Source organism: Populus euphratica, unplaced genomic scaffold, assembly GCF_000495115.2.
Source record: "Populus euphratica unplaced genomic scaffold, PopEup_1.0 scaffold46.1, whole genome shotgun sequence".
Lineage (NCBI taxonomy): Eukaryota > Viridiplantae > Streptophyta > Magnoliopsida > Malpighiales > Salicaceae > Populus > Populus euphratica.
The window spans coordinates 377,024-400,869 of NW_011499852.1; the positions used below are offsets into that span (position 1 = coordinate 377,024).

Here is a 23,846-nt window from a genome sequence, read left to right on the forward strand (position 1 = left end):
ATTATTATTTATGGACTTACTAATTGTTTATTTTATTAGTGATATGTTATAATCACTGATAAATTTATTGAAGAAATTAAAGCTAACAAAGTTTTTTGATTTACATACTATTTTTATTTATAAATTTATTAATAATTATATTATCAAAAGATTTACCAACAAAATAAAAATCACCAATTATATGCCTTTTGACAACATGATTTTATTCGTGATTCCGCTGGTAATTTTATTTCTAATTGAATCAATATTTAAATACTATTAGTGAGATGAGTAGATTTAAGAGATATAAAAGAGCTGAACACAAATGAAAGTCTTACAAAGTTGTTCCCTCCTTGGCTATTTTTTTAATTTTATTTAAGCTGTTTTCTTTTTTATTTTTGTAATTAAGCTGACAATAGATCACCTGCTTTTAGTTATAATTCAGCCATCACTGTGATATTTTATGATAATTTAAAATCTAATTGAATCTAATGGCTATATAATGATTTAATTGAAAGTAAAAAAAGTTTGAGAATCTTTCAGTTGTGTCAGTGTCACCCTCGAAAGGGCTTGCCAGTGTTTCTGTTTCTCTTGACCGCTCTAGAGTACTGGATAGATAGCTTAGAACCCCAACCGTTCTTCACTATTATTAAGGGAGTATAAAACACTGCTGCACCAAAATCTGCTCCTCATTTCTGCAGAACTCAAACTCCGCCTTTTCCTATGGCAACACTCTATAAACTCGCATCCTTCGTTTCAATCTCCTACCACAAGCCCTTCTTGTACCATAAACAACAACAACTACAACAACGAGAAATAAATCTCGCAACTTGTGCTTGTTCAATCAAGAAACCCAGGTTTCTTAGTCCTTCGATTCTTTATGGAGTTATTGATATTGGTTCTATTTATTTCTCTGATTGATGGGCTTTTTTTTTTTTTTGGACTGGTGATTTTAGGGGTAGTCGGAAGGTGAAGAACAATGTGGAGCTTTGCAACGATTTGTTTTTTTTTGGACGGGTGATTTTAGGGGTAGTCGGAAGGTAAAGAACAATGTGGAGCTTTGCAACGATTTGCGTGAATTTGTATCAACTTTTGGACTGCCAGAGGGTCATGTACCTTCAATCAAGGAGCTTCAAGATCATGGAAGGTTCTTTCTTACATTGCTACTTTCTTTACTTCATTTCTAATTAATATGTTGCTTTTGAATTGCTTGTGAAGTTCTTGCAAATTTCAGGGACTTCATTCACTTTAGAAGTGAATGTCCAAGAGAAATTTAATGAAATTTTAAGCAACTAAGAAGTGAAATTCATTTACTATGATAGCAACTAGAACAGTTCAGTGGCAAGTATTATCAATAATCGCTTATTTGAGCACCTAACTTGGCTATGAAAGATGTCTATCTGAAATCATCTGTTCTTCTGGAAAGAAAGGACTCGTGCTTACATGAATGCAGTCATTTTTATTCAAGAAATAGAATATGACATAGTTTTCTTTCTATTTGTCTGAATATTCCATAGGAATGACCTGGCAAACGTTGTGAGACGGAGAGGATATAAACTTATTAGAGATCTTCTTTCAAGTTCAACTGAATCAGACAGTGATGAGCTGCCTAATATGGAGAAAAATTTAGCTAAAGGACAGGATACAATCAATCATAGTGCAGATATTATAGCAACAGGTTAATGCTTGTTTCTTTTTTCTATGCTTGAATTTTTGTGTTGAAGTTCCATTGTTGTTGATAGCCTCACATAATTTAGAAGGTCAGGATGAGAAGGTGAAGGATTGTTCCTTGTCAACTGAAGTTACTATCACCAAGAACCATTCTGGAAATATAGATTTTGAGCTGGAACACAAATCTGGTGGGCAGATTTGCATGCCAATAGAGTCGCCAGTCGATTTGACATTGGAGAAGAAGGCCTTGTATGATGTAGAGCAGCCAGATGAAAATTTTCAAATCATAGTCAAAGATAGACTGTTGTCGTCATCCTTAAGTTCTTTTGAACAACAAGATGAGGAAGTTAAATGTATGGTTGAAGATAATTCCATGTCAACTTCATTGTATGATGTGGAACAGCAAGGTGAAGAAGACTTAAGCATGGTCAAACAATTTTCCTTGTCAGCAGAAGTTTCCATTGCTGACAGCAATCTTGGTGTCTTGAATGTGTATCCAGATCTCAACTCCAATGAAGATACTTCCATGCCTGTAGAAACTTCAGCTACTTTTTCCTTTGAGGAAAAAGTAAAAAATGATTCAGTTCAGGATGAGAAGGTCAGCATTGGAGCGGAAGAAATGTCATTGTTGAGTGGGGTTTCAGACACACAATATTATGCCAATGTGAAAAATATTTCGGGTCTCATTGATAACAATAATAGTTGCATGCCAGCCAATTCATCATTGGTGGAAAAGGTGGCAAAGTTCATTCAGAATGGAGATTTGGATACCATTGAAGGTAAGTTCACTAATTACTATTGGCCTATGGAAGAAGGACAGAACAAACTGATTGTTCTGAAATGCACATAAGGTGTTCAATGCAGGCCTAAAATATATTAGTAAAGAATTGAAGAAATGGTTTGATAGGGGTGTAAATTATTTGTGTATTATGGTGTCTAGAAGCCCTAAAAGGAAAACCATCCAGAAATTTGGTGTTCTTTAGCATGCATGTTGCTGGGTGTAATTGTAGTGTGGGATTTTGTATTGTGAATTATGAGCTTCCAATGGGGAGATGCTCACAGATGTTTGTTGTCTTGAGATACATGTTTGCTGCTACCTAGTTGATTACGATTAAGAAAATTTAAAATTGCCAAGTGGACTCAGTCCTGCAGTGAGGCTAGAGGTGCAAATCAGTTGATTCACCCACAAACTGCATGAAGCTTGTCCAAAAATAAGCTTGTTTAAGCTTCTTTATCAAGGTTGCAAAGTCAAGGTCATTTCTAAGAGGAAGCTGAGCTTGAGCGATGTTTGGCTCATTTAGTTTTATAAGCTCTAGTGATCTGGCACTTTCAAAAGCTTTTATTTTCTAAAAACATTTAAATTCTTGTGCTAGTTTATCTTAAGGTTTTGGGCATATAAAAACTTTTGAGCTTGCAAATTTTGTGAAAATATTTATTTTCAACTAATTCTTTTAATAACTTACCTATGATGTGTGTTGTTATTTTGAGACATGACATATTACGTAAGACATGAATTTCAACTTATTTATTGGCTCATTTGTCCATCTAAACAACTCAAGTTTTATTGGAGCTCAGACCAATCTTTTGATTAACAAAATGTAAATGAGTCGAGCTTCAGCTCCATGCCCTAGGCTGATCACATACATGGGGGGTTTGAACTTTCCAAATGATTAGTTGAGCCAACCCTATTTACATGAAAGCTTGTGTTGACTTGGCTCATCGACTCATTTGTAGCCCCTGGTGAAGCTTTTCTTTACTTCTGGGATTTAAACTGTATTATAACTGAATTATCTACTGTGCATTTCATCATGAAATTCCATGCCTTTTCTTGTTAGCTGTATAGATGCATTCAGTACTTGATTTCACACATCGGAGTGGGGTCTGGCATCAATATTCATCTTTTAAGATATATTTGGCTGACTTTGAGTAAATTGATATTTTCTATGTTTGGTGCCTTTGGAATTTGAAGCTGACTCTGTGGAGCTTCTTGATTATCAGATAATGTCTATGGCTTGTCAAATGAGAGTGGTAGTGGAGAAAGCAAGGAATTTAGGGAACCAGAAAACATTGCTGAAGATCATTCAAAGATCTCATCTGAAGAGAACTTTGAAAATGTAGTTGGTGAAAGTGATACTGCTTCAACATTAAATGAAAATTTATCAACATCCATGCAAGTTGTGCCTTCTGTGACAGTAAGCCGTGCCCTCAGGTTAGTGTATTGTAAATTTTCTCAAAGTATTTCCCTTTTGAAGTTACTGTTTTTATTTAATTCTTTGCAGGGCTAGATTTCCTTTATGAATAGTGATCCAGCGCTACTTTAATTGCTTTTGAATTCTATGAGCTTCCTAGTAATATTTATTTCTGACTAAGGCATGTGTTTACTTCTGTTTTTTTACTTTTCTAGATTCGCTTTTTTCTATGATGTTTCTTCATCAGTTGTATATTATAATGCCTTTTTCAATGAAACACTTTATTTCTATTCTTTGAGTAATGAAAGAAAATTTGGAGATTTATCTTGTCTAGTTTTGGTAAAGAAACTAATTTGTCGAAAGATTCTAAATATTTTTTTCCATTCATGTTCCTGTCTACTTCTGATTATTGTATTAGCTACTGGGATCAAAAGGGAAATTTTGTAATCTACTCTTTTTTCTCTTTTTTCTCTTTCACTATTTGGCTTTTGTATAGGAATGAATCACCAGCTGAAGGTCTTGCTGGTGCTGATGTTGATCAGGATTTGGATATAGAGGTCATCATATAACATTACTAGTCACATTATGATACCCTGTTCAAGTTTCATGCCTGCTTATTTTATATTCTATTTCTTGGTGTTCATGTTTCTGTCATGCAGATGAACAAAAAGGACAATCAGATTGAGATTAATCACCTCAAATTCGTACTGGTATCCATTTTAATGTTCTCTCCAAGCCTTATCTTGCTTTCTTAATATATGAAGCTTCACTGTATGGAATAATTGAACTTTTTCTTGTGACTTTTGGTATAATAGCATCAGAAAGAGTTGGAATTATCCCAGTTGAAGGAACAGATTGAAAAGGAAAAGGTATGTAAGCTATAGTAGCCTTGCTAGTGGCTGATATTGAAATCATTCTCAGCATCCACTCATTGCAACTGGTTAGGTTTGTATGAAGAATATACAATGCCATCATGGTTATCGGATGCAGCTTATACCTTCATACATGAAAACTTGAGAGGCAAACATTGACAAATTTGACTAGTAGTGAATTCCTGTAATGTCAATGAGGAACCCCCACACAACCAATTTATCACCTTGGATTTGGTCTCAATATGACCATAAACGTTCTGTAATCCTCTGGTTGTGTAGAGTTGAATATAAATCTGCAGCTTGTAAGTCATTGATAGTAGGTAGTTTGTCAATATTAGGAGGGAGGGGGGTTGGGTTCTATTCAATTTTTTGATGGTTTCAAATGAAAACTTAGAATAAAAACAATTACTATCGTAATGTCAAAAATAAATTTTAAAAAATAAAAAAATATTAATTTGATGATTTCAAAGCAAAAAGTAGTTTGAAAAGCAACTACTACCAGAATGTTAAACACTGTATTAATTCTTACAAGGGCACTCTTCAGTTATTTATTTTGTTTTTAGTTTTCTTCTACAGATTGCTTTGTCTGCTTTGCAAACCAAGGCTGAGAGAGAAATCAGCAAAGCGCAAAAACTTATCTCAGAAAAAGATGCTGAATTACTTGTTGCTGAAGAAAGCCTTGCAGGACTAGTGGAGGTACTGCTTTTGAATCTTTTTGCACCTGTTCTGTATTTTGTAAAAACAAAATGGCTTGGTAGTTAACAATTTTGAATGTGCTACCAATAAAGGAATCATTAAATGAAACAAAATAATTTGTAGAGATTGAGCTAACTATTTGAAACTTTATGTTGCTTACTTCTGAGTGATATAATCACATAAATCTTTTTAGAAGAATTATACTTTCTGCAGTATAACTTCCTAAAATGATTAAATACCCTTTTATTCCCAATATATCTGAAACCTTCCTGATTCTACCGACAAATTGAAAGAAAAAGTAGAAAATATTTGCTCCAACTGGACAAAAAACAAATGACCAATCTAGTAATCCTTGTCAAATAGACCAATACATTGATTATTACCTGTTAAGTCCACTGAGTGAGGATCTGAGTTTACAGGTTGAGGTTGCGTATTGTGGGAATGGTGAAATGGTGGAGGTAGCAGGTAGCTTCAATGGTTGGCATCACCCGGTTAGACTGGATCCTCAGCCATCCTCTAGCATCAAAGATCATTTTGGATCAAGGTTTTTTAACATCCTCTCTTCTTTTAATTATTGCATACGTGATCAATTATAACTTTTGGGGAGCTAAATAATGTTTTTCTCTGGAGAAATTAACCTCATATATTGATTGTGTAGGTATTCTGTCACATGTCCTGCTAATAAATTGCTTACTTGGAACACTGCATCATGTTTCAAGATAATTCCTTTTCAAATCGAGTCCCAATATATTCATTTGGCATAACTTTGGCGCATTTGACCATTGTTAAATAATGTTGGCATTCACGGAGCTTGTAGACATTATTTAGTGCATGAATTTGATAAAATATAAGCTTTTACTTCGCCCAACAAAGAGGAAAAACTCTAATTAGAGAGTGTAACTTGGAAAGGTAGATATAGGAAACTTGAATACTCTGGAAAATTATCAGGTTCCTGTCTTTTCAGAAAGGGTTCGGTCAAGGGGTTTTTTCCTCCTTGCCAATCTATGAAGCTATTATTCCAATTGCATGCCATATGTTTTGTAATTGCCATATTGAAATGTTTCTTATACTGACATCTGGAGAGGTTGTATAGTCTGTATTTTGTTTTAACTGCGAGGGAATCCAGAGCTCACTGCGATGCATGTTTGCCCAGGAAATCCAGACTCTGGTCAGCAATGCTGTGGCTTTATCCTGGGGTATATGAGGTGCGAACTCCTTATATGTGCTATAACCTCATTTTTACATTCGAAAGATAAGTAACTTTGATACCAGGAATAGCTCATGTATTTGCTTCCAGCAGAATCATGTATCAAATGAATACACCAATATTCCCTTTCAATGTTGACGCCATCACATTTGGGAAAGATGTTCTGCTATATAGGAGACTAAAAATTATTAGGACTTCAATTTAAATTTTAGATAACACGAACTTGATCTGTCTATCAAATTCTATCGGAGAAGTGTTATATGCAAAATTTAATCTGTAATAATTATCTGAACAATTTACATAATGCTTGAGCAGATAAAATTCATTGTTGATGGCCATTGGAGGGTTGATCCTCAGATGGAATCGGTTACCAAGGGTGGAATTTGTAACAATGTTCTCCGAGTCAACAGATGATATTGTATTTCGGCATTCTGGGTGGAAGGATACTCTAGCAATCTTTCTGAACTTGAGGTAAATAGACTAGTTACATATGACATTTTCTTGAGTATCAAATCACAAACCAATTTGGGCGTGGTGAGCATCTGTTCTCTACCCTTGTTTAGCAGATTACAACCCAGTCTTGTACCTTTCATGATAAGATCCAAGCATCGTTGGCCAAGATCCAACCCGGTTTTAACAGAGGCATTGAGTGCACAAAAGTTGTTTCTTTTCTACTTGGTTCCGCCATGTAGAGTAACATGCATAATTGTTAAAAAATTAAATCGCGATAGTTTCCAGTGCTAGGTGTGATTTTCCTAATTCCTTCTGTTTACTACCATGAGCGATTACTCTCTGCGTTCATATTGGGCATTTATTGTTCTTCTATTGCCTTAAACATCATATGCATTCTTTTAACCAGTCTCCTTTTCAGTACAGACATGACATGATAGATTGGGTGGTTGAAATATCCGTATAGATGGTGAGCATTTGAGCTGCGAAGAAAGGGTCTTAGCTTCTGTGCAGTATTTATAATTCCATGTTCTTCAAGATAAAGCCAAAATCCATTGCTTGCAAGAACCTGGTTAGCAGCAAGAAGAAACCTGAGACTTGCTATGCTATGCATAGGGATGAAGTCGAAGCGTTGATGCACTCCTGGGGTGCCACATGCCTGCAGGTTTGTTCTAGCTAGAGGGACATAGCAAGATTCGCAGAAGGAATGGGCTGCTGAATGTGCATTTGTAAATTTTAACTGGCGAGATATAAGAAACCTCGAGTAGATCAGATTTGAAATGGACGTCTTTCTTTCCGGTCCTTGATTTTTGCATTTTTCAATTCTCAAGTTGCCTCTTTTAGGTGTTAGTCTTAGAGGGGAAAAAAAGGAGGATTATCACTTTCGAGAATTATCAAAAAATAAAACTCTTTTATCGTATGAAAAAAAACTTTGAGGATATATTTAGGGTTTTTTGTTTTGTTTTTTTTTTTTTTTGATCTAATATCTAATGAATGTAAATCTAGGATTAAGAAACCACTTTAATTAAAGAAAGCAAAGGAAACAAGGTGGAGCCAGGTGACATGATAGGTAAGAAGGGACCACGAACCCATGTGATGACGGCCTTACAACGCGCGGCTGTCAAGATCGGATCTGGGTAAAGTGGGGCTCCACTGTCTTTCTAATTAGGTGGGAGTGGGCCCTACCCACCGAACACCAGGGGACCACCATGTCTCAGGCTTTCATCATAAAAAAAGGGACGATGATCCAGGCCGCTGCCTACATAGTCCCACATATTGAATGGTATGGGATGGGGTGACGAATGTGGACGAAAATACAGTGGAAGAAAACCAAGTAGGCTATAAATAGAAAGAAAGGAAAGCGAAAAGGGCGGGGAAAGGGAAACAATCGAAGAGAAAAGAGGTGAGGAAGAGTGCAGAGAGCGAGTCAAACGAGGCCACGCTTCTCTATCTCTTATATATAGGCATACTTATCTCAAACAAGTCTCTCTCTCGCTCGCGATCGCTCTCGCTCTCGCTCTCGCATTTGAGATCTGCACATACAATCACAGGTCAGTCTCCTTCATTTCTTTGTTTTGTTCATTTCAATTTTAGGATTTAGATTGATTGGTGCTGTTCATGTTTTGTTTTGTTTGTGTTATTGGATTGATATATAGAGAGATTAAAAGCGACAACATTGGTATTTTATATATTTAGTTTGGCTGGGAACAGAAATATTTTTCAAAACAAACATTTTTCTCTATGTTTCCGAAATCTTGAAAATAGAAACAGAATACAAAGCCAACTACCAGTGATGGTATATATTGGTTTGAAATGGGCGAATCAAAGAATGATTGATTAGTTAATGGATCTATTTTATTTTATTTTTTTTCGTTTCTCAAATAAATCCTTATTTCCTTTTTTTTTATAAATTTTCATCAGGTCCAGTTTTAACATGGATACCTTCCTATTCACCTCTGAGTCTGTAAATGAAGGCCACCCAGACAAGCTTTGTGACCAGGTCTCGGATGCCATCCTTGATGCCTGCCTTGCGCAAGACCCTGAGAGCAAGGTTGCCTGTGAGACCTGCTCAAAGACTAACATGGTCATGGTCTTTGGTGAGATCACAACCAAGGCTAACGTGGACTACGAGAAAATTGTCCGGGATACTTGCAGAGGCATTGGCTTCACATCAGCTGACGTTGGCCTCGATGCTGACAACTGCAAGGTCCTTGTCAACATTGAACAGCAGAGTCCTGACATAGCCCAAGGAGTTCATGGACACCTCACCAAGAAACCTGAGGAAATTGGTGCTGGTGACCAAGGCCATATGTTTGGCTATGCTACTGATGAAACACCTGAGCTCATGCCATTAACTCACGTCCTCGCCACCAAGCTTGGTGCCAAGCTAACTGAGGTGAGAAAGAACAAGACATGCCCATGGTTGAGGCCTGATGGGAAGACCCAGGTTACTGTTGAGTACAAGAATGAAGGTGGAGCCATGGTGCCTATCCGGGTTCACACGATTCTTATCTCAACACAACATGATGAGAATGTCACTAATGAGCAGATTGCAGCGGACCTGAAAGAGCATGTGATTAAGCCTGTTATCCCAGCTCAATATCTTGACGACAAGACCATCTTCCACCTCAACCCTTCTGGTCGGTTTGTTATTGGTGGGCCTCATGGAGATGCAGGACTCACTGGTCGTAAGATTATTATTGACACTTATGGTGGATGGGGTGCTCATGGTGGAGGCGCTTTCTCAGGCAAGGACCCCACAAAGGTGGACAGAAGTGGTGCATACATTGTTAGGCAGGCTGCCAAGAGTGTGGTGGCCTCTGGTCTTGCTCGGCGCTGTATTGTGCAGGTCTCATACGCAATTGGTGTGCCAGAACCATTGTCAGTTTTTGTGGACACTTACAAGACTGGCAAGATTCCAGACAGGGATATCTTGGAATTGATCAAGGAGAATTTCGACTTCAGGCCTGGAATGATTGCTATCAACCTCGACTTGATGAGAGGAGGCAATTCCAGGTACCAGAAGACTGCTGCTTATGGCCATTTTGGACGTGATGACCCAGATTTCACATGGGAGACTGTCAAGCTTCTCAAGCCCAAGGCCTAAGTCTTGGGATTGGCTTGATACATTTCCTGGAAGTGGTTATCATCGTAGCCATCATTCTGCTTATGGGGGGATATAATAAAGACTCTTCAGCACATGCAAGTGATTCTGAGATGAACATGTTCCAAGGGTTCAAGTGAGACGGGATTCAGGAGTTTTTTAATTTTTTTTTTCTAGTTATTCCTTTATTAAGGAATAGACGTTAACCGTATTCATCAATTTTCATTACATTTTTTTGTACTTTCCAACGTGTCATTTATCTGGGTTGATCAATTCTGAAGCTATTATTTGTTTCCATTTACAAAATATTGCTTTATTTTATCCATCTATTTATTTATGAAGACGAGCCTTTAATTTCAATCATCACATACAAGTCTACAATGCTTGAAACGAGTACACTAAACAGAAAAGGTGAGAAAATACAGCGCACATCAAATTGATAATAAACAATCCTACTACATATTTCACGAATGCAACCACAAGCGATCGTGCAAGCGCTCTTCTCCGGCACCAAACATCTCATCTACCCTTTCCCCGTCGCGGTAAAAATGAAACGTAGGTGTGTAGCGAATATGCTGAGTGGTTTCCGGGCATTCATCAATATCCGCATATACGAAAGAAAGCTTCGGGAAGTTGTTACTCAGCTGGCAAAACGCAGGAAGAATCTGGCTGCACACGCGACACCTGAAAACACAACAGATATGTAATGATGTTGTGGTGATCTAACCAGTTCGTAAAGCGAAGCTGTCTGAACTTTCTCAGCCCGCTACATTACATTAAGGCTTAGCCGGTAAATGATGTGTAACAAAACCACCCCACCCTCCTATTGTCTCACATAGAACCCCTGACTGAAACTAAAAATATGTGAATAAATCTCGAGATTCGGCACGTGATGTTACACAATATTTGAATAACAAAAACCCCCGATGGATGAGCTAATCCTCGTTCTCTACAAGATATTTGGATTGAAAACGCAGTGGTGCAGTCTATCTATCATTTCTAATATTATACGCAGAAACACGGACAGTTCTCAAAGAAGTCTGACATCAAACACCTAGCGTGCATTAGCCACATAAACAAGAGGTGAGATAAGCGTGGAGAGGAAGAAAGAAGAATGCGGGAGCGTACCATGAAGCACCATAGTTGATAACTGCCTGCAAACATGTGAGAAATTAAAGAAAGTCAGGTCGCTGAAAATGAAAGGAAATGAGAAGAAAATGTTTTGAAGGCGAAAAACAGTGCCAGAGAAGAGGATGCAATCACAGGGGTATTGGAAGATTTGATATCGTGAAGAATTTGAAGGTGGCTTTGATCGCTAGAAGCACTTTTGAGGTTGCCATGGAGATTCACTGGCAATTCCAATCCAGTGCCATCTAAACCTTTCTTTGTATTATCCTCCATTTTCCTGCACCGCTCTTTTTTCCGTTCAGAGTTATTATGCTTTTTGTCCAATTTTTTTTTGGTCCCTGTAGTTCATAAGGTTTGCAATTCGGTCATGAATGTTTTTTTTCAATTTCAAAGATATTTTTTCATAGCGTTACATGCATATATAAGCTTTGATATGTTTTCTCACTTACATGATGTCTTTAAGTATTACAACATTGAATTAATAACTAATTTTATAAAATAGAGTTTTAGCTTCTTAAAAAAAAAAAAACCATTTGAGATACAAGACCAGGATTGATATAAAGTAAGAAATAGATTATTTTTCCGTAAAAAAACATGCAAAAGTTTCATTTGATCCCTAAATTTTTAATTTACGTGGTTAATTTATAAGAAAATAAATCATATATATTTAGCTAGCATAATTAACCTCAATGAAAAATAAAAGAAAATATGTAAAATAAAAATAATAGCCAAAATAAAATATTTACACGAGTATTTATCTTTTACTTCTTATAAAAGAAAAATAATCAACTGTCTTTCTGCAAAGATATTTAATCAGCTTTAACAACTCTTATTGATTTATCTTGTTAAATACGTCTATATTCCGTTGCCTTGAAATTCTAACCATAGCTAGATGCTGACTATTTGGATTTGAGAATGAGAGGTGCCAAACCCGTCTTGTTCAAATATCGAACGATTTCTAAGGGCTAATCCTTCGTGGATGAGATTTCTTGGAACATAGCTAGTTTGAAGTCCTCGTCATCAGCTTCTCTAGCATGAATAATTGCTGGAAACAACGCTAAAATTTAGGTTATTGTGAAAAGCTTCTCGTAATTTAGTCACAACTATCAGATGCATTTTTTGCACTGTTCCCAAATCAAATAACACTTCGGCAGAAAAGGGGATATTTTCGTTCGTCTAATAATATATCCATGAGCATTCAGTTTCTATGCCTCTGCATCTAGTCCACAAATAGCTCCGATGACGGTTCTCACGGTATTGATTATGAAGTACAAAGAAAATGAGCACCAAAAAGCTCTTGAAGATAAGTAAAGATAAGCTTATTATTGGACAGTAACTGGTTATTCAACACTAGAGACCCTTTGATTGGGAAATGGAGCTGTGAGGTTCATTTAGCTCTTGCCTAAAAGCAAATAAGAAGTTCTTTAATCAAATTTCATCATGAAAGCAGCACTAGTGTTTCTCTTCCGCTAAAACGGGCTTTGACAAGTTATTCAAAAGCCATCATTCTCCATCTCCATTTTAGGCTTTTTCTCTTTTCTATTCCCAATAAAACCCCTTCTGATCTCATTCGTCTATAATTGTGTAGGTGCTGCTGCTATCAGATAAAGCTTGCCAGATTCTGAAGCTTCACAGGCAACGGAAATAAAGATTGAGAAAAACCATCAACTTAGTAAATCCCAGAGAAAGTGCCTGGATGGAACAACTTGCATAGTGATTCTACAGCTGATTCAATCCGTGTCTGATCCTGCAATCAGTTTTCAATAGTTGCTCACTTTTATAGGAACAGCTTACTGCTAACTTATGAATTCTAATGGCAAGAGTTAGAATACAGCGAAAATTTCCTTTACCTTGCCTTCAAAACTAATTATTAGAGGCCCTTTTCTGGATTTGCGATAACACCCTTCATTTTGCACAATGAAACAATATGAGGAGAGACACTATATATACAAAAATGACCCAAGAAACAAATCTAAGAACCTTAGTATCTTACCAATATTTAGATCTGGGAATTCAAGAGAGAGTTTTGACAGAGGTTGGGCAGTTTCAACCTGCATTTATAGCGAAAAACAATACAGTCATGCTACAAACATAAAAATATTAGCTTCATAAGAATAACAACATCATTTAGCATATCAAAATCTGAGCATTCCGATTTTGGCGACACCACCACAGTTAAGACTTCAAATTTTTCAAATCTTACGGATGGGGGATGGCAACTCTCCTGACTGTAGCTCAGGGCTCCACTGAGCCTCCGATGAACCAAAAAATAATCCGATACATTGTAGTACTAGCTACAAAAATTATAACCACTTCCACATAAACGGTAGATGTTTCTTAGTTCATATGCTTGCTGGTGCAATTCAACTTCATGCTATCAAGAAATCATATACCAGGTATGGATGGGTGAAAATTCCCAAAATCCAGTCAACCAACCTTGAAGAAAATCAAAGACGACCATCTTGACAATACAGTCTTCAAATCTCATGACAAGTAATTTTGTAGGAGAGCCGATACGTTTACATTTTGAAAAATATATTAGATGCCAATGATATCCATGCACAGACCAAAAACTTCACCAAATAAGTTATATTGCAATTCAGTCAAGAACCAAGTATAACTAATATAAATGCAGCAGGAAGGATGACAGGATCAGGGTGAGTAGTTATCTTGGAACAGATTGAAAAAAATAATACACGCAGACATCAATAATAAGGATGTAGTCAAACTGATTCAACTCTAGCACTAAACACAATCAAATCATATCACAGTAAAAGTTAATAAACTGAGTGAAATGGTAGACTTTGATACGCACATCTGAAAGATTTGTCTGTAGATGCTTTGACACATAAGGTACCATCGTTGGCAAAAAGCCACAGGATCTTGTTAATTCAATCAAACAATCCCACTCCTTGTCCAATTCAGTGGCATTTGTTGCTGTGAAAATGATTACATTCTGGCACTTAATCTGAAAGGATACGATTTTTTGACCAAAATTCAAACAAGTCATAAATAGCATCAATTGCATTCTTCAAGAGGAAATATACAGCATCACAAATACAGTATTTTAGCTTCAATATACATACCAAAGGCACAGCCAGCTTTTCATGATGCAATAACTCAGTGATACCTTCAGGTAACAGTGCCATCTGAAGAAATGAAAATCAGGGACAAGATTAAATTCAAGTTGCATAGTTTGTTAGATGTTGATGGGCTTGCATATTCAGACAAAATTTCAGGAATGCAAACCACAAGATAAAATGTGGAGACTACCAACAGCAGATGGATTATGAAATCCTTGTCATAAAAAAATAACATTGTTCTTTTAAAAGCAACCTAATAACCTAACCCCAAGCATTGAGCCAAGCTGCAACATAACCATCAAGATCTAGGGAATACCAACCTTCTTTGACAGATAAGATTCCACCTACGTTAGGGAAGTTTTCAAGCATTTGATACCCATTCCATTAGTATATGGTTATCAAAACAAGGTAAAACTCAATGAACTTAAATTTTTCTTATTTGTGTTTTCTTTTAATAAAAGCACCATATCTAGATCATTCCAGTGTATGCTCAATTTTCTTAATTTTCATATAAGTTATCTTCGTAAGAGATGGAATTTGATACTACAGCAACAAATGCATTATCTAGATTAGATTGTCATCTTTCCACATTATAAATGAATGCAGCTGTGAAATAAACACATAATGAGAATGAGGCACAGACACCCCATTTCTTCTTCTTGCTAGTAGCAAATCATGAGCTAAATGCAGATATTAAATTACCTCATTTTGATCACCAGTGCAATGATCACCTATAAGATGCCTAAGATATTCTTCAAATTCTTCATCGGGAGCCTACATTGAACAGAATTAAGAGGTGCATTTAGTGAAATATTAAAGCTACATCGCAATCAACAAGTTGGGAAAAGCTGAATGACACCCTTTTGCAGTAGTTGTTATCTCTCTCTCTCTGTTTTTTTTTTTTTTTTCCCTTTCCTTTCTCAAGACGTCAGATTCAACCAAGAAATTTAAGAGATGAAATGAAGATCTTCTTCAAATTCCAGGAATTATCACTCATTAAGTGATACAGCGAGTGATTCTGTACAGACCAAATAGAATGAATGTAGCTAAATGATAGATCTTGCTTATGATAAAGGATAAGAGAGCGGGAGAGAGAGAGAGAGAGAGAGGCAAACTCACAAGACGAACCCCAAAAGCCTTTGCCACACCTGCTAAGGTAACATCAGAATGCAATGGGCCCACCCCTCCATATATAAAAACCTACAAGGATTGAGTAGACATTAAAATATCAGAACCTAAGAAGACAAAGCCCCAATTAACTTTGTTATATCAGTATGGAAATCAACAGAAAGAGATCTTTTCACAGAATGTGAGGATATACCATATCGTTGGTAGATTTCCGTCGCTCAACCTCTTCAGCCACAGAATCTTTCTGGTACAAAGAAAAATCCACAAAATCAGTTTCACGTGAAAATAAGAAACTAAAATGCTTGAATTCTGTATGCAAGCCCAAATAAGACATCTAACAAAGAACACAAATCATATCATTTATACAAAATCTTCTATTTAAATATCAAACCAGATCCACCCTCTACATATGACATACAAACAGATATGCTGCTTAAAACTTGTACCAGCCAACAGCAGTTCGTGATAATTTTAATAGAAGATAACTCACATCATTCTGGACAACAACAGTCTGTGATACCGACCAACCAATGGAATGGATCTTTCTACGCAATGAAGGTCCCAGTTGATCCTCAACAGTGCCGAACCTGAGCTATGGAACAGACAACAAGTACCAGAAACTTCAGCAATAACAGCTGGTAGTAGAAATAATAAAATATAAAGGGCCTAACATATGCAAACACACCCAAATATTTTAGTCGGATAGTGAGATTCTTGTTCATGTCTCCATTACATGCATGACCACTAAATGTTTGCACAATAAATATAGCCCACAATTGTCAAATTTGTTACACTTGTGTGCAGTCTAAGAAAAGACATTAAGACAATTTGAGGGATTATGAGCTAATGCAAACTTGACTACAGATCATGAAAATCATAATCTAATGAATGATAAATAAAAATCAGCAAATCAAACTAGAGTGAGCGGAAAGGTTATCATACCCAAGAAAATGTCTTAATAGTTGAATAAAATTGGTAAAAATTCAGAAACCAACTGCCACTTAATTGTTAGATGAATTGCCAGTACCAAATGAGGAAAATCCCCAGATTATGAGGAAGATAGAAAAACTAATATATAATTGCAGAAACTAGCAGGGATACAAAAAACATGCATCTACCAATGAGGGACTTACAGAATCTCCTCCCCCACAGCAATGACTGAGGCTACGAGCAAGCTGCTTTTATGTGAATCCACGCTCCCTGAGTCATTACCAACGGCATTAATGGAAGAAGAAAACTTTTTTACTCTCCCTGCCCTTTCTAATCTTCCATCGGAAAGCAAGTATGCAGGTTTGAATTTTTCTTTGCAATAGGAGGAGTCACTGATGGACAACAATGCATTTGGAACTGTGTCATGTATGCTCCCTATTGAAGTGTATCTGGGGAAAGAAAAAAGAACATGCAGGTTATTATCAACAAGTGGAAACCAGTTACCGTACAAGAGAGAATGCATTATATATTAGCATTAAGCAGTAACTAACAAAATTAATAAGCAATGTTTGCACCAATAATATATTTGAACAATAAGATCAGTATTTGAAGTTATATAAGAGAAACATTACCCCTGATCATAAAGACTGCAGTACTGGACCTTGCAGGTTAGGATAAAAGCCCAAACATCTCTACAAAAGAAACATAAGTCAAAAGCCCAGAAACATATGCCAACCTGATAAATGCAGGAAAAGATAACATGCTCACACTTAATCACAGTAAGAATTTCAGAGATATTAAGACATAATGGCAATGCAAGTAAGGGCAGGCGGGATTGACGCAGCGATTGCAGCAAATCCTTTCCACATAATTTAACAGATGCTCTTTAAAAAAACGATGATGCATTTAACAGATGCATAAAACTGACATATTAATGATTGAATGCCAAAGGAAAAATAGGAATGAGGTGATCTATAGCTAGTGTTAAATGACCACCTGTAAGACCAATCCAAGATAGGATTCACTCTCATAAATGGAGGCCATCCAGGTGAACTAGGGGAGAACTGTTCTTGGCCCACCTGCATGATTCAAGGAAAAACCTCATGTTGTCAAACACGCCTGTGCACAATCTCCAAATAAGGCACACAAAATTGCAGAAAGGATCTCACAGTAGGAAACCAAATAGCTTTATTTCTTCAAGGTTAAGTGTTAAACATACCGCAGTAGGATCACCAATTCGAACACCAAGGAAAATAGCTCTAATTGGATTAGCCTTCAGTAATTTTTCCAAGCCAGACTTGAAATCTGAACTAATGATGTCTAGTTGCAAGCCATAGCTGCTCATAGGAAGTAATTCAACATAAATAAATTGACCCAAATAGTACTCATATAAAGTAATTTAACATGAATAAATAAGCTAACGTGTAAAAGTTTCCAACAAGCCTAAAATAATGACGTTACTTTGCACAAACATTTTACCAACAAGTATTCAACTCCTTGCATGGCACATTAAAAGAGCTTCTCACCTTGATGCAGTATCATAGGTAAATGAGTCAATTTCAGGGAAAGCAGCAGAACTTTCAAAATATATTGTTCGAATTGGGAAACTAGTCAGACCCCCATTAGAGCATTTTTGCTCCATTTTATGCAAAAAATAGCCAGCCCTGAGTAGGTGCAGTAGAACCTGCGCACACAAGTTTAATGTCATCATTGACAAGACAACAGCTAACAAGAGGATTGCTTGAGAAAATATGGAAGAAATCCTACTGTTGAATCCTTTCCTCCATTGAAGCTGAAGGCAACCTCCTCAATCCTGCAGAATAAAACAGTTTCAGAACTTACAAGAATCAGGCACCATACTTGTGTGCAGTCAATGAATGGATAAAGATAAATAAATAAAAAAGGCTATTCCATAAACCCATGCATTTAGAGCACTAAACATTTGTGTCAATTTTATACAGGCTTGATGTTTGCTTGGATATGAATGTATGAGAAATCATAAAAACTCCAAATTAACAATTAACAATGTGAGCATACATTAGGTACTATATTCACAAACCAGGCCCAAAAGAAAAGGTTGCCTAAATCAAGATATGGGATAGGGGTATTTTCCTGTAAAATATTAGTAAAATGCAGTCTATTACTGCCTTCGACCAATAAAATGCATTTTTGGGTGTCTTGCATGAAAGAAGATATTCTGAGGAACTGATCAGCCAATGATACTTCTGAAAGGTATTTCTATCCCATTGGAATTTTCACTCCTGTCTACATAAGATTCAAAAAAATCCCCACCAGTCCCACAAAACCATGAATTTTAATTAAAAAAGAAAGAATACCAACACCCTCCAATAAGTTGGATTTTTAAAAAATCTTGTAATTAATAAGTGAATTACTTTATTTACTGAGTAAACTCCAATCACTCCCCAATAACTATTATGCATTAGGTATGGTAAGAGATTTCGTATAATAGAGACAGTCAGAGGATAAAAATCCTGTATTGTTATTTGACAAGGAAATTGTCCCCAAAAAAATCTACTAAATTGGCAGCTGTTGTCATGCCTGTATTAGTCCTCAAAAGGAATGTAATTGCTCATTCAAAAAACCGACAACAGCAGCAACATGCAGCAAAACCATTTAATTAAAGAATCACAAGAATCCAGGCAAGTATCAACAAGAAATACCACCCATTAGATCCAAAAGAGAATAATCAAAATGCCTTCATGCAAACACATTTCAACTTTCTTTACAAAACCAAAAAAAAAATGCAATGAATTGATAAAAAAAAAAATTGATATTCCATGAATTCATATCACTTGCCGCTTCCGTTATTGCTGCTGGGTTGGCTGTTGGGCTTACTTCTATTGGACCTGGGGTTGGTCAAGGTACTGCTGCAGGCCAAGCTGTAGAAGGTATCGCAAGGCAATGGGAAAAATACCAGGTACTTTATTGCTTAGTCTGGCTTCTATGGAAGCTTTAACAATTTATAGACTGGTTGTGGCATTAGTACTTTTATTTGTGAATCCTTTTGTTTAATCCTATATTTGATTTGTTTAATCTAAATCTATAAAAAATACAAAAAAATTTTAATTGTCTTGCTTTTTCAAACTCTATCAAGATTTTACTCCTATAATTATTTATTTTGTTTTATTTTTATTGGGATAATAACCCAACGGGAAGGATTGATTGGGGGATGAGGAATTAGTATACTGATTCACTTTCTTCTACCATTTTCAGAGATAAACCTTTCATTGATATGAAATAACTGCTTTACATGATTCTTAGTCATTCACATTCAATTATTTCAGGTTAAAGAGAACTAAACTGGTTCCGAAAACAATAAAGCCAACAAATATTTTCCATTGTTAAAGATCAAAAAGGAACTAAGATGATAGATATCCAATAAGTGATTCCATTTCACCCTTATTGTTGACACCAAACTGCATGCAAATAAAAACTTACTTAAAATTCAAAATTTTCTTCTCTTCAACCAAGAACATATCCTTGAATCTGTTTCATTCATCCTTTTTTTATTAGCAATATCCAAACAGCATAAATCTTGCTGTTATTTTCCATTGACTTGATATTTTGGAAACATGACCACAGAATTTCCAACCCAGTTCAATACCAACCAAGATCGTAACTGTTATGTAAGGTAAACTACAAGAAATCAGACAAAGAAAGAGAAAATAAAAAACTCACGAGTATAGAGCAAGAGCTCTTCTGATAACATAAATGGCGTTGTTGTACTTGGTTTTAAGCCTCCTATCATCACTTTCTCTGATTGCTTTATCGATCTCCATCTTCCCTGATACACAAAAATCATATAAATATAAACAAGTAAATGGGGTTTCGTAAATTCAAAAGAACTCAAATTAAACTTTTCTGAACTGAAACTGACGTAAATTAAGCAAATGGGTTGTTGTAGATTCAATTAGATTTTGCAGAAACTTGAAATGAAATTCACCTTCTTTGACTGAAAAGTCTACCGCAAAACAAGTATGAAGCTATAAGAAATGCTTACAGAGAGATAAAGACCCAACCTTTTCTCTATATGATTTATGGGCCTTGAAAAATAAAAAGAGAAGAAAAATAAAAAGAAAAGGAAAGGGGAGAGGGAGGGAGGGAGAGGGTATTTTGGAACAAAAGAAGAGACGAGCCCCTTAGTTGCCACAGATTGTTTATCTGACACAAGTCGGGAGCTACAAATGGTGACCGATTTTTATTCAGATTTTTCTGAAACGGAAATAGGAAAACGGGTATGGCACGTAAATTGAATACGAAGACTTGACTTGTCTCGTGTGCGTGTAATAATAATATTCTTACGCTAGTTTTTAGATTTGCTTTTACCCGGGTCCGATAAGATATTTTTATTCTATTCTGATTACAAAAATAAAAAATAATAGTAGATTGATAAAAAAAAATTTAAAAAATAGATAAATATAGGGATAAAATAATTTTTAAAAGGGGACAAACTATATATTTTAATTCATAATCCATTTTATATGAAAAAACAAAATAAAATAAAAAATAATAAAAACAAACTAGTATTAGTTAACCCGAGTTAACATTATAAACATCTATGCCTGATAATTAGGACCAAACTAACTTAAGATATCTTGTCAAATCTGCAACTCAGATCATTATATTAGAATAACCCAATAAAAAATAAAAGAATTATAAAACTTTTTATATATAAAAAAAAACTCATGTTATCTTTTCAAATTTGTAACCCTGATCATTAAACCAAAAGCACCCTATCTGAAAAAATTATAAAATTTAATTTTTAATCAATTAAATATTGAAGGATGGAATTAAAAAAAATTAATTATATAAAACATTTCATAAAAAATACCAATTAAAAGAATTAGGATCAAAATAAATTTTATATTTGAATAAAGGATGAAATTGAAAAAGAAAAATCAATTTAGCAAAAGAACCTAGAAAAATCAAAAGAATAAGGATCAAAATCAATATAAAAAGTCAAAATATATCATTGATTGGAGGGTGAAATGAAAAAAAAATAATTTTTCTGCAAAAAGGACTAGTGAAAAAATAAAAACCAAAATAATAAGAACCGAGTTAGAAAAATAGAAATACTATCAATTTAGATTAGAAAAATAGAAATACTATCAAATTGATAGTAATACTGTCAATTTAGATTGAGTAATGAAATTAAAAACCCATGAACTTTTATAAAAGAATCAAGAATAAAAAAATAGAAATAAAAAAATAATGATCAAATTGAAAAATATAATATATAGCAAATTGGGATGGAATAATAAAATTGAAAACAAATAAAACTTCTATAAAAGAGTCAAGAATAAAAATTAAAAAGCAAATGAATTTGGACTAAAGTTGTAATACTAACAACCAAAAGGATCAAGTTGTAATTTTCAAGAAGAGTAAGAAAAAAAGAAAAATAAAAACTCAAATGCAACAAACTGAACCGTCAATGCTGTCACCAATCACTCTACAAGCAAGATGACACGATAACGTTTCTAATAACACATCAAAAGGATATTTTTAGATGACAGGAGTCAATGCATTGCTCATTCAAAGGCAATGAGCTCTCTTCACACGTTGGTAAGTATGTCATATACGTACCACTTTTTTTTTTCCTTTTAAATTTTTTTATTTGGTCAAATACCAAATTGCCCCTAAACTAACTTAATAATAACAAAAAAATATTATAAAAAAGAAAAAAAATCGCCTAATACCATTTTGTTTTGCCCTTTTCTTTTAAGGACATTTTAGTTTTTTCATTGTGCATTTTAATTTTTTAATTTTTATATTTAGTCAAATATTAAACTTTCCTAGCTTACATTACAATAAGAAAAAAACCATTATGCAAATACAAAAATACCTCTTGATGCAAGTTCAAATTTTTATTTAGTTTATTTATTTATTTCAGCATCATTCTTTAATATTAGATTTACTAAAAATTAAGTTTTATAATTTATTTTAATTATTTTTCTATGAAGTAATCCTGATTTTATCACCCTAATTGAAGGTTTGATGGGTTGACCTGATTTTTTTTAATTAATTTTTTTAATTTCATCATTCAAAATTAGATTAATTAATAATTGATTTTCATAATTTATTCGTTCAATATTAATATTTCTTTTCTTTTAAAAAATTTGTTAGTAATAAATGAGTATTTCTTTTAGGATCCCTAGCAAGGTTATCAAAAATGTTTTTTTAACATGACAAGAAAAATATAATATAAACTCGAATCGTAAAATCATAAGTAATTTTTTAACTAATTATATATTAATAATTCTAGCCGAGAAATTAAATTACATTAAAATCTAATAAAATAAGTAACAATATTATAATTAATGAGAGAGATAAATAGTATGAATCAATAAATTAATGACATGAAGAAATAAAAAGTTTTAAAACAAAATTTTTCAATATAAGGGAATCACTGAAAAATAGAAAGAACATATAAATCTAGTGATAACCTTGTTCTTCCTATCACAATACGTCCTAATAAACCTTGTTTGAGTTGCAAATTAATGAGTTTAAATTAGTAATTAATTTATATAAATTCAATAATAAAATAAACCCCTAAACAATGTCTAATGTATTAGAAAAAATACAAATTAAAAATAATTATTTAAAACTAAATAAATAAAAAATAGAATAATAAAAAAAATCTTCATGTTAAAATTTCTTCATATAGCCTAAATCTTCAATAATTTATTTGGATGAATTATTGGGTCTACAATATATGGTTGGAAAGTTTCAGATGTCTAGTTTCTGTCTTAATTTTAATCGAAACAAAATTCCAGCGGTAGCTCTAGATATGTTTCAAACAGTACTTGAAGGTCTTATGTGACATATTTGATAATATAGTTTACTAACTTTGATTCTCTAAAATATTATGTTTTCTAACTTCATTTGACCTGAAAATTTACCATAATATATTTTCATGTATCTAATATTTTCCTATAAAACTTTAGCTTTATCCAATAAACAGTTTGAAAGATATGTTTAATCTCGCAAAACTAGTTAGCAAACATTTTAAAATCAAATTTGGATTTAACTTGGTTCGTATCATAAATTTAGTAAACTCGTAAAATCGGACCGTGTTTACCGAGTTTATCAATTTTACCGATTTTGCATGAATTAAGTCTGATTTTATTAGTTTCGAGTTTTTATATTGATTTTGCACGTTAGATACATATTAACTTGTAAAATTATAAGATTTTAAGAGTTAACTCGTAATTTTAACAACAATGATCCCTAGTATGAATCAATAATTTAGCATTTACTATATAATAATTTATGGATCAATAATCTAGTATTTTCTATTTAATAATTTTCCATCCTTTTCCCTTTCCCTTTGCAAGCAGTAATAATTTTATTTAAGTTAACAAAATGCATTTTCCCTACCCTCTATTAGAT

At 34.4% G+C, this 23,846-nt stretch overlaps 4 protein-coding genes across 17 annotated transcripts; 2 read left to right on the forward strand and 2 right to left on the reverse strand.

Annotated features, from left to right (window-relative positions):
• The first annotated feature begins 486 nt into the window (after window positions 1-486).
• On the forward strand, window positions 487-7,924 carry LOC105121717 (5'-AMP-activated protein kinase-like protein). 8 transcript variants are annotated; one of them, XM_011020463.1, is made up of 14 exons: window positions 487-836; window positions 1,007-1,126; window positions 1,497-1,657; window positions 1,737-2,057; window positions 2,151-2,429; window positions 3,649-3,859; window positions 4,336-4,396; window positions 4,499-4,549; window positions 4,655-4,708; window positions 5,288-5,407; window positions 5,827-5,951; window positions 6,501-6,612; window positions 6,930-7,085; window positions 7,491-7,924. In XM_011020463.1, the coding sequence occupies exons 1-13, from the start codon at window positions 703-705 to the stop codon at window positions 7,026-7,028; spliced, it is 1,848 nt and encodes a 615-aa protein (XP_011018765.1). In that variant the 5' UTR covers window positions 487-702; the 3' UTR covers window positions 7,029-7,085; window positions 7,491-7,924. The 8 variants fall into 8 exon arrangements, with proteins under 8 accessions (XP_011018765.1, XP_011018760.1, XP_011018759.1 ...); XM_011020458.1 differs by having other exon boundaries at window positions 1,737-2,429; window positions 7,486-7,924; XM_011020457.1 differs by having other exon boundaries at window positions 1,737-2,429.
• Window positions 7,925-8,405: 481 nt separating this feature from the next.
• Window positions 8,406-10,473, forward strand: LOC105121719 (S-adenosylmethionine synthase 4). 2 transcript variants are annotated; one of them, XM_011020469.1, is made up of 2 exons: window positions 8,406-8,617; window positions 8,988-10,473. In XM_011020469.1, the coding sequence occupies exon 2, from the start codon at window positions 8,998-9,000 to the stop codon at window positions 10,168-10,170; it is 1,173 nt and encodes a 390-aa protein (XP_011018771.1). In that variant the 5' UTR covers window positions 8,406-8,617; window positions 8,988-8,997; the 3' UTR covers window positions 10,171-10,473. The 2 variants fall into 2 exon arrangements, with proteins under 2 accessions (XP_011018771.1, XP_011018770.1); XM_011020468.1 differs by having other exon boundaries at window positions 8,406-8,614; window positions 8,985-10,473.
• Window positions 10,334-11,603, reverse strand: LOC105121718 (Thioredoxin superfamily protein). Of its 2 annotated transcripts, none has more exons than XM_011020466.1 (3): window positions 11,410-11,603; window positions 11,296-11,321; window positions 10,334-10,851 (listed from the first exon to the last, which is right to left on the reverse strand). In XM_011020466.1, the coding sequence occupies exons 1-3, from the start codon at window positions 11,566-11,568 to the stop codon at window positions 10,632-10,634; spliced, it is 405 nt and encodes a 134-aa protein (XP_011018768.1). In that variant the 5' UTR covers window positions 11,569-11,603; the 3' UTR covers window positions 10,334-10,631. The 2 variants fall into 2 exon arrangements, with proteins under 2 accessions (XP_011018768.1, XP_011018769.1); XM_011020467.1 differs by having other exon boundaries at window positions 11,431-11,591.
• Window positions 11,604-12,526: 923 nt separating this feature from the next.
• LOC105121721 (phosphoadenosine phosphosulfate (PAPS) reductase family protein) lies at window positions 12,527-20,676 on the reverse strand. Of its 5 annotated transcripts, none has more exons than XM_011020472.1 (17): window positions 20,477-20,675; window positions 20,136-20,241; window positions 18,204-18,249; window positions 17,963-18,120; window positions 17,656-17,773; window positions 17,433-17,515; window positions 17,069-17,128; window positions 16,640-16,885; window positions 15,997-16,093; window positions 15,700-15,750; window positions 15,498-15,578; window positions 15,081-15,152; window positions 14,382-14,444; window positions 14,111-14,263; window positions 13,289-13,346; window positions 13,146-13,198; window positions 12,527-13,042 (listed from the first exon to the last, which is right to left on the reverse strand). In XM_011020472.1, exons 2-17 carry the CDS (start codon window positions 20,234-20,236, stop codon window positions 12,965-12,967), a joined length of 1,518 nt encoding a protein of 505 aa, XP_011018774.1. In that variant the 5' UTR covers window positions 20,237-20,241; window positions 20,477-20,675; the 3' UTR covers window positions 12,527-12,964. The 5 variants fall into 5 exon arrangements, with proteins under 5 accessions (XP_011018774.1, XP_011018778.1, XP_011018772.1 ...); XM_011020476.1 differs by having other exon boundaries at window positions 20,458-20,675; XM_011020470.1 differs by having other exon boundaries at window positions 20,401-20,674.
• Window positions 20,677-23,846: the final 3,170 nt, after the last annotated feature.